Raw genomic sequence first — 11,231 nt, 5'->3', positions numbered from 1 at the left:
CATGTGTGAGGCACATAGTGTACATCGGTTTATGTGTGAGGCACATAGTGTACATCGGTTTATGTGTGAGGCACATAGTGTCATGTGTGAGGCACATAGTGTCATGTGTGAGACACATAGTGTAGTGAGGCACATTGTGTCATGTGTAAGGCACATAGTGTCATGTGTGAGACACATAGTGTCATGTGTGAGGCACATAGTGTCATGTGTGATGCACATAGTGTCATGTGTGAGACACATAGTGTCATGTGTGAGGCACATAGTGTCATGTGTGAGGCACAAAGTGTCATGTGTGAGGCACATAGTGTCATGTGTGAGGCACAAGTGTCATGTGTGAGGCACATAGTGTAGTGAGGCACATAGTGTCATGTGTGAGGCACAGTGTACATCGGTTTATGTCTCATGCGAAATTCCCAGTAGATTATGGCGGAGCAGGAGATAGAACCTGCGATCCCTACATTCTGTTGCTAGTATGTTTCCAATTGATCACGGATAAATCCAATATCCATAATTAACTTACTTATACCCATATCTATATAAATTCCAGTAAATTTAATAGTCAAGCTTATTGCATGTCTATACATGCCTAATATATCTAGGCGATATACCATTGTATGATAAACATGTGAATCATTTTCACTGCTCTTATTTAGTGATAACGAATTTTACGAACAACGACTTTGATTTGTGTTATAATACAATTTATGATGAGTTGGGTTGTACGCCGCCTTCATCGAAAGCCAGACAATACTTTCATAATCTATGCAAATTACACACATGATATTTTCTGATCCGAAAGGTAAGTGGCATGCACGCTAAATTGTACACGTTTAAATACTTTCAAGATCTGACACGGAGCACTGACAACAATAAACTCACAAATTAGTTTTTTTACTTGGTTAGTCTATCTGAGTACACACACATACGGTAATTATGTCCCAAAACAAATATCCGCGTATCATGCTTATCCTACGATAGCATTGTCGGGACTGATGATCAAATTCAGCGCGTTCATTAGAGGGTATTGTCCCTGTTCGCAAGTTCCGTGGAAGTCATCCAGATCTATAGCCCAAACCATGGCACCCGCTAGACCCTCCGCCCGAAGGTACTGAGCCTTAAAGAAAGATAAAGATTACGTGTGTTAAATTTGAAGTAAAAGTAATGGCATTTTCAGGTAGGGAAAAGCAAACGTGCTTACTTTTTCAGGAGATATTATGGATGCGCCTTAAGTAATGTCGGATGTAGATTTCGAAACGTTTCGGGCTGTATAAGTAATGATGCACAAACACATTATTTGGATATGTAAATTACTTTTAGTGGTGAAAATATAGAAATCAATTTCCAGATTAGTTGTCTGCTATTGATCACTATGACTCTAGTTTGTGGTTTGAATACGCGCATGTAATTTTGTTCACGATAAACACTGTTAAACTGTTCGGATGGCAATTACATAGTTGTTTGAAAACATATTGTAAATGAGTTGTTAGACAACTGAGATACGGACACACTGGATTTAAATGATATTTTCAGGGGACATTAGGACTTTTTGTTTTGAAAAAAATATGATACCTTTTCGCGAATGCTGGCCCTGTCCTCGTACCCGACCCATAGGTTGTTATGGACAAAGTAGGGAACGCGCTCGTTTGATAGCGTAGTCGGGGTTATCTGGTGCTCTTTTATCATTTGGCACACCTGTAGTTATCAAGTTCTGCAGATGGGTCATGCTATCTCGTTAGGTTTATGAGTATTAATTATGTCAAGGACCTACACATGCAAATACTTTGAGATGAACGGCCTTTTCATGTGCAATTATGATTTATCTGATATTAAACTTGAATCGATAGTAGATTTATATTGACCTTTCTCAACAATACGATAACAATAAAATGACAAGCAGAACTTGATATAATTAAGTAGAAGTGACAATACGGTCCTGTTTTTTCTTATTTCCCTTTATATTTTAATGCCAGTAATACAATTGCAGTTTTTCACACAACACTTACAACATTATCAGCTGAGTTCCATACACCATTAAATATTTTGCCCCTAAAACCAAGAACACGTTAGTATGGTGGGGCCTCGGGCGGATCAGTTAACAGTTTGTTGGTAACTAGCTCCAGCTCGTGTGGTTTCTGCAGCGCAAAATCCAACTTTACGTCTTATTAACAGCACTGCACACTGCTTGGATGGCTGTCATTCTGTTGAAGCCAGTGTCTACAAGGGCAGTGAACATCACCCGGAGTAGCAGGAAATCCTCTTCACTCGACTTTTACGGGGAGCAGCCGGGTACTACAATCCTTCTCGCGACATTCTTCCATCAGCTCCGTATACCTCAAAGCATTTATTTCCCTCACGTTGGACTTTTAATTCTACCACACTGATTTTCTTTGCATGGGGTGACGAAAAAAAACAATGTGTGGGCGCAGGTTTGTTGGGACGATATCAATAGATTAGCGGTGCTGCCTATTAAGAGCAAAACATTTACATATGTTTTTTATTGTTACCTGATAGTAAGGCATGTCGTGACCTTCACTGCTGGGTGCACCCACGGTGTTGTTGTTGGGGTCAACCAGGGTAAAGGATCGCCCGTAGAGCGGCAACCCCATTAGCAGCTTACTCTTAGTCGCCCCTTCTGACACCCACAACTTAACAAAGCGATCCTATAAGCAGAGAAGTAAAGCCTATAATTCACACAGCATTGGAATGTAACATCTGTGTTTGATGGATTAAAGTAAAATGTGTTTTTATACATAATATTTGTCAGGAAACTTTAATAAAATATATATTTTACGTTTTCTTTATATTCAGCTGCGAAAGAAGTCAATTAACTACATCAATATCATGCAGTGCTACATATTGGGTATTGGTTTGTATCAACCGTATGTCCAACCATTGCATCCACTATTACATTATTTTTCCTGAGAGTGTAATAGGATGAAATGTATATTGCAACTTTATTTGCACTATCTCAAATTGACAGAGAGAGCCAACCTAGCGCCTATCAATCTTACGTTTACAAATAACACTTATATTTAATCATTCAACCCCTGACGCTAGCCCCATCACACATTAACCATAACTTATCAGCCTTTTTACCTCTTGCCCGTAACCGAAACCTAACATATAAACATTCACTCTCACAATAACTCTTACCTCTTACCATAGCAACCTTATCATTGCCTTAAGCCTTCAACCCATTACCCTCTTAACCTATAACCCTGCGAATCACCAACCAACATCCACGAAGAGATTTGACTGCTTCCGGGCATTTTAATTCCATTTTATTGTTGTTAACCAGAGAATGATGATGGACTCAAATAGTAAATGTATTCTAATATTTATGGTGTATGTAAGTTATGTTCTATTCGCGTTGAAATTTTAACAGCAACGCATATACAAAAGTCCAATTATGTAAGAAAAAGCACTGATTTTCATAAAAACTATTATAAGCCATAAATCATTCCAGATCTTTTGTGACTTAACTTGTGAATACAGTGCCTACGTTTTACATGCAGAGCAAGTAACCGCAGCGAGTAGTTAGCTTACCACGCTTAAGTCGAAGTCGCTGTAGAGGGCGCTGTGGACGTTGACGGTGTTCTCCCACTCGCCGTGAAAGTCGTACATCATCAGGTTAATCAGGTCGGAATACCTGAGGATCAGGGGGACACTATTTCTGAGGTTCAGGGGGCAATATTTCTTGGCTGATCACCAACTTACAATGGAATAATAGTAATGCCATCTCGTGTTCCACATATGCAATATTTTTGTTTTGTATTTTGTATAACAGTTATTGGCATCTTCACAAAAAAGCTGTGATTATTAATGAACTATGCGTATGACGCACCAGCTAGTTACTGAAATAAAGGAAGATATTTGAGAGAAAAAAGGGACAATCAAGGAATGTAAGACCTAGAGCTAAGAACATAATAAAGTAACGAACATTGATAAGAAAACAAAATATATTTATATTGTAATGCGATACAGTATACCTGGCGAAATAAATAATTAATAAAGATCACTGGAATAGAAAGCAACATTTAAAAAAAATAGTCAAACGTGTGTATATGTTCAAACTAACAAACAGTATAATGATTGTAGATGCATTTAGTTCTTATTATGCCCCCCTTCGAAGAAGAGGGGGTATATTGTTTTGCACATGTCGGTCGGTCGGTCCGTCGGTCCGTCGGTCGATCGGTCGGTTCGTCGGTCCGTCAACCGAATGGTTTCCGGATGATAACTCAAGAACGCTTACGCCTAGGATCATAAAACTTCATAGGTAAATTGATCATGACTCGCAGATGACCCCTTTTGATTTTCAGGTCACTAGGTCAAAGGTCAAGGTCACGGTGACTAGAACCAGTAAAATGGTTTCCGGATGATAACTTAAGAACGCTTACGCCTAGGATAATAAAACTTCATAGGTTCATTGATCATGACTCGCATATGACCCCTATTGATTTTCAGGTCACTAGGTCAAAGGTCAAGGTCACGGTGTTTTGACACAGTAAAATGGTTTCGGGATGATAACTCAAGAAAGCTTACGCTTAGGATCATGAAACTTCATAGGTACATTGATCATGACTTGCAGATGACCCCTATTGATTTTCAGGTCACTAGGTCAAAAGTCAAGGTCACGGTGACTCGACACAGTAAAATGGTTTCCGGATGATAACTCAAGAAAGCTTACGCCTAGGATCATGGAACTTCAAAGGTACATTGATCATGACTGGCAGATGACCCCTATTGATTTTCAGGTCACTAAGTCAAAGATCAAGGTCAGAGTGACATAAACGTATTCACACAATGGCTGCCACTACAACTGACAGCCCATATGGGGGGCATGCATGTTTTACAAACAGCTCTTGTTCTATAAAAGTTTTCGGGTATTTTATTAATAAACTTAAGAAAATATCCGAAACGTTTACACAATGGCTTTTAAGTTAAAAGTATTTTAAGCTGATCAAAACGAATATTAACAAACATACACTAGGTGAATGCAACAATTTTCCAATTTTTAGTGAAGAATATTTATCCCACTTGTACAGCGAATTCGGTTGATTAAAGCCCCGTTTATTAAATATCTGCTATAAACCAAGGCACGAAATGTCGTATTTTTTTCGACAAAATGACGTCATAAATCCAGCGAAATTATCCAGTTAAACTAATTGTGTTTAAATAAAAAGGTTTACTGAATAGAAAGTGGGATAAATAAAATAATAGATTAGTGTTGATTGTGGATCAGGTTTATCATGCTGGGCACGAAAACGAAAAAGCAGTCGCCAAGGCTCGTGCTCTTTTGTTTTCAAAGCCTCGAATGATAAACCTGATCTATAATCAACACTAACCAATTATTCTCTCTCTATATATAATATAAGATTTTTCAGGAAAGGTGACGTACGATTATTATGCAATGTGGAGATTAAATTGTCCTACCACTACGGCTATTATTAATAGAAGTATCTTATCATGAATAATTTAAATTGTGTGAAAGAAGAGTTTGCAATAAAACAAATGTAAAGTGCAAAATAGAAAGGATCATAATAGCTTAAGAAATATCAAGAGTTTGTCAACATTAACGTAAAGATATGAAAATCTGACTACATATCAGCTTATGGCGTCCTAAAAGACATATATTATTTTACATATTTTTCAAAGTGGTTTCAGAAAAAAAGATCTCTAATCTTACTTTGGTGATGCCGTCCTATTATTATTATATCATATCTTTCAAATATAATTTCACGTCACGTTGGTGGATGACGGCGTTTTGTGATATCTAACTGTGATTTTCCTGTCGCATTGTCGGATGACGTCATTGTGTGATATCTTACTGTGCTATTCCCGTCACGTTGTAGGCTGTCAGAACGAGCTCCTCGGTGACTCCAACTGCACACGTAAGAAGGAGTCGGTCTCGACCTTTCTGCACTTCCGGATCGCTTTCGAATGCCTCACGCACGGTCTAATATTGCATTAGCTGACATTGTAATATCATGGTATGGTTTTACAGTACCTTATAAAGGGTACATCTAAACACTATATGTTTATTTAACAATGTTTGTAATACAAGACCTTTCCCTAATCATGTTTCAATATTAGTCTGAAATATTATCCATTCATCGAACTTTAGTGTAGAGTTGCTCAACATTTATGAAGCAGAGTATGATTTATTTTTTGAGTATATGTGAAATGTAATTTATCTTCAAACAATATATAGAGAAGGGTTTGAGCTACGCCTTTACATACAAACTTCTCCGGTCAGTCTGTATTCCCACACATCCCATACCTTGAGTAGTTGGACAAAACGTTGCTTCTCTTCAGGTTTTCCGCCTCTATATTCAACACCAGGGTATTCCCAGTCAAGGTCAAGGCCATCGAAGTTATGTGTTCGCAAGAACCTGTAAAACCACGGCATCTCGTTAAACCATAACACGGTGGTTTTTGTGTTATTTTACAACATGCTAAAATTATATGGTGTTTTCACGATCTAATAACTAGGCAATAGCAGGGTGCAGGATCAACGGAGTTCACAGGGGTTTACATAAGTGCTGGACAGAATGTAAACACATCGGTAAGAACTTTATTTTTGCATATAACTTTAATGCACTAGTTGAAATTCGTAAGTAATTTAAAAAAAAGTTATTTGAAGAAAAGCACCACATACCGGTGTGTTTACATCCATTAATGTTCAATAGTAAACCACACTAAGTCACGTGATGTACCCAGGTTATTGGCGATTAACGAATTATAAAAGAAACTTGACACTTTGAAATGCAACCAGACCTAAATATTTGGTTAAACAACGAACATACATGGTTTTTTTTATTAAAAAAAAAATCAATTGCTAACGTAACAAGTAATACTTCTTCGTAAACGTCTATCGTAGTTTATAATGCCAAATAAAATGAATAAATAAATACACAAATAAAAGCACTATTATGTGTGTGCAGAAATACTAGGGGCTTGGTACTTTGAAGACGACAATTGCTGTGACTGTACGTGCTGTTCCACAACAACACGTTTACAAGGGTTGGAATGAAAATAACAGCATTTTATGGAATACCGTTAGTGCCATCGTGGTTGGACATTAAAATCCAGAGGGCGACAATGCGATAGTGCGATCGAACAATGGCAACAATGCGATAGTACGATGGCGACAATGCAGCAAATCGTACTGTCGCCATCGTATCATCGCATTGTCGCCATCGTACTATCGCATTGTCGCCATCGTATTGGCGCACTGTCGTCATCGAATTATCGCACTATCGCATTGTCGCCATCGTACTATCGCACTGTCGCCATCGTATTGTCGCTCTGTCGTAATTTATTAACGCACTATCGTATTGTCGCCATCGTTCTATTACACTGTCGCCATCGAATTGTCGCACTGTCGCCATCGTACTATCAAATTGTCGCCATCGTACTATTGCGTTGTCGCACTGTCGCCATCGTACTATCGCATTGTCGCCATCGTACTTGTGCGTTGTCGCACTGTCGCAATCGTACTAACGCATTGTTGCCATCGTACTATCGCTTTGTCGCCATCGTACTATCGCATTGTCGCCCTCTGGATTTTAATGTGTAACCACGATGGCCCTAACGGTATTCCGTAACATTTTGTTTGCATAATAAACGTCCTTGCAAATAGGGACGTAAGGTAAATTCAGAAAATCAAATTGAATAGACATTCGATTACAGCTTTTATTGAAAACAAAACATTGATTTACTTGTATTAAGAATAAGTTATGTTACTAACTTCAGCAATTATTGCAAATTGGTACATCGATAACTTCACATGTGCTTGCTTACGTTACGGCGTTTCCAGCAAACTGGTTCATCAAGTCCTGCGAGGATACAAGCTTGATGAAGGCTTCAGTTCCCATGGCCCAACCTCCCACCGAAGCGATGGTTTTCAGACCCCTATTCCTCTTCTTGAGGTTGTTGAATTGTGTCATACTGGTAAGAGAAGATCAATACTCGTTTCAACAAATATAGATCTGGAGCCCAGAGCGGATTATATGCTGCTCGACCACTCTCTATAAACATTTTTTCTGTGTGCAAATTGTTCTATTAAATTTGAAAAGAACATGTTATCAGCAACATTGAGGCTTATTATTTTAAATAATACTTTTTAAAGATAAAGATAGAATACATTAGCACGTTATACATACATGAGTTCTATCTTTTTTTTTTAACGGACTTGATAACATACTATCAAAACTTAAATAAATTAAAGTAACTGCTCACAATTGGTCTATCTTTGTAATACAACTATTTCAGCTGCGCATGTGATTTTTCTTGAATGTTTCTCTATTATAAATCAATACCTAGTATATCTAAGGGTATTGTTTCATCAGTGTACTTGAACATCATCAAACGTCATACATGATTACCACAGTGGTCACAAACGAACATTCCACGGTCTTCTTTGATAGTGGTCACATCAAATGTTTACTAAGACAGTGCCTGCAGTCGATCCCGTGTTTCACTTTACATGAGTGACTATTAAATTATGAAAACAAGGCTTTGGCAATACTAAACGCAATACAGTCTCTTAGTTGGTTTGAAACCGATGTCATTGAAAAATGAAACCCCTTATCTATGACATTGCCATGTGTTATACACAAATCCAATGTCCAGTTTTGCACGACATTATTAAGATTTGTTAATATAATTTTTCAGACGATTAATCGCTGGTGAAAAATGTCTTCCTTATTACCGTCACTTGTATATTTACTTCATTAAATTCTGTGTTTATCAGAACTCAACTGACATTTTGAGCTCTTTCGTTTCATTTGTCGATGTGCAGACAAACGGGGTCTGTAGAGGAAGGAACTGACAGATAGAAAAAAGACAATCATATAGTAAAATGTGCATGACATATTTCATGATACTAGTAATATCTTAGTCAATGTTGAGTAATTGCCCCGTTTAATTATGATGTTAATAAGATTGACCTGACGTTCGATTTGCTGCGAAACCGAAATGTTTTGCTAGATTTAACTTGGTCATTTATAAGTATATCTCGTTTTGTCCAAGAATACACGCGGAACTCTTTAACCAAATGCAGGGTTTAATTATATGATATGTACTTTTCTTGTAATTTTAGTTTTTGAGTAAAACATGTTATGTTTTTCCTCTCTAGTTTTACTAATATTGACCTGACCTTTGGCTTCGGCTAACAAATAGGGGTCAGACATAATCCTCAAATAAGTTTCATAAGTTTTCCATGTTGTATCTAATTTTCTTTGGAATTCCTTGAGAAATCGCTGGATGACATTGGCTATATTATATAATAAGAAACATTTCATACAGGGTATCTGGATGCGGTGGGTCCGGTGTTGGTATAATCCTGGTGGCAGTATCGTCCAGGTCCAGAAAGGAATAGGACAGGTGCGAGCACAGAGAGGGGTTGATGTCTCCAGGGCGGAGTGCGTTCGGGGCGTGACGATTGGACGCCCACGATCCGTAGTAGCAAAATCGGTAAAATTCTGGAGGCAACCGTAAGTGTTATTATGATAAAAATAATACAGAATTAGTTACTTAAAGCGAGAAAGACCGTAATGAGTGATTGAAGCTACAAAGCAATTTTCCTTACGATGGCGACAATGCGAAAGTGCATATCCCTTATAGTAAATACAAATACTAAAAAACTGATTAGAATCTTATCTTTATTGCCTATTACAGGGAAGTATCTTTGGTATAAAGATGCATATGCGGAATCTAAAAAATATGACTATTTGGTGGATGATTTTTGAACTGTATATATGGACTAAACCATCAGAGTACACCGATAAGGGTATTAAGCTTTTTTTGCTTATTTTCCAACTGCTTATGGTGTAAATAAACAAATGCTATTCAGTAAGTATAGTAAGTTGTGCCTCAAGGACCAATAGTTACATAATAAATCGTAATAAATATTAAAATAAACAATATATTTTATATGTTGATTTTTTTTCTTAAATTGAGATATATTTTATTCTTAAAAACGTTTTAGTTTTCATCCATGGAATACATGTTTAATCACAAAAGGACGTCAGGCCCAAGAATAAAAAGATAGGAGTATATATTGTAGAATAAAGTCTACATAAACTTAGTAAACAGTATCGATATAGTGTGTGAAAAAAACAAAAATCAGCACTGTAGGATTTGCAATTTATGTAACGATATTAAAGAAAATGTGTCATGTTGACTCACTGAAAACAAATACAGTTAATCTTTATTACAAACAGATACTTTACAACAATTTATATTTCAATATTTATCAAAATCATAGACGCTGTGTACACTTCACGTCTTAACCACTGTTGCTTTAATACACATATGAATATTCAAATGGCAATTTGAATTAAAAAGGATCTTCGTTGTAAAGGTTTTCATTTTTTAATTGCGATGCTATGATTTTGAAGTTTATGTACACTTCAGTGTTCTGTGTCTACTACTGAACTGAGTTTGAGGTTCGATATGCCTTAAAAACGGTTACTATTTCAAGTGGTGACACGTCTATTCATTTTCCTGATTTGTCTTGGCTAATGAAAGTTATATATATATATATATATATATATATATATATATATATATATATATATATATATATATATATATATATATATATATATAGCTTTTATTAAATTTAATATTTATATGAATACTTACGGTTTTGCAAATTTGATTTGATGATAGAATCTATTTCAATACATATAACTGTTTTTGTTCGAGATACATTTTATAATTGAGTTATAAGTAATATTTTCGTTTGAAACAGTTGACTGAATATACTATTATTTGATACAGGCGACATTTATTCTTCTTATTGCTGGACTCCAACAGGTATTACTTTACAACTGTTATATTTTGCTTAAATGCATACTTATAGCTTGCGTTATTTTATGATGAAGTTTTTTGTTTTTATAATAACTATTTTGGTAAACAAAACAACAGTTGTTTCTTTCTAAAAGTATGTTTGTGTTATGTTTATGTAGTATATTGTGTGAACGGTTTAAGAAAAAGGGAAAATTTAAGAAAACATAACTACTATTGTTTAAGTAAATAGAACTTTATAGAAAATGTTACTTATTAAACAAATATAATTCAAATAAATAAATACCTGTTAAAACGCAAGGTAACACCAATAGAACACAGCCAATGAGTCTTATAACGCCCATTTTTAAATGTGTGGTTTTAGCAATCTTCGTTGTGTGAAGGTGACCTTTTCGGAACATTATGCTATCATTTAA

The 11,231-nt window shown here is 36.2% G+C and overlaps 1 protein-coding gene across 1 annotated transcript; it reads right to left on the bottom strand.

Annotated features, from left to right (window-relative positions):
- Positions 1–875: 875 nt before the first annotated feature.
- LOC127869880 (chitotriosidase-1-like) lies at positions 876–11,231 on the bottom strand. The gene is made up of 9 exons (XM_052412536.1): positions 11,102–11,231; positions 9,308–9,485; positions 7,804–7,950; positions 6,281–6,392; positions 5,829–5,956; positions 3,547–3,649; positions 2,505–2,660; positions 1,570–1,692; positions 876–1,114 (listed from the first exon to the last, which is right to left on the bottom strand). The coding sequence occupies exons 1-9, from the start codon at positions 11,214–11,216 to the stop codon at positions 965–967; spliced, it is 1,212 nt and encodes a 403-aa protein (XP_052268496.1). The 5' UTR covers positions 11,217–11,231; the 3' UTR covers positions 876–964.

The sequence above is a fragment of the Dreissena polymorpha genome, chromosome 2, assembly GCF_020536995.1.
Source record: "Dreissena polymorpha isolate Duluth1 chromosome 2, UMN_Dpol_1.0, whole genome shotgun sequence".
Classification (NCBI taxonomy): Eukaryota; Metazoa; Mollusca; class Bivalvia; order Myida; family Dreissenidae; genus Dreissena; species Dreissena polymorpha.
This window is presented reverse-complemented; position numbering and strand designations above follow the sequence as displayed.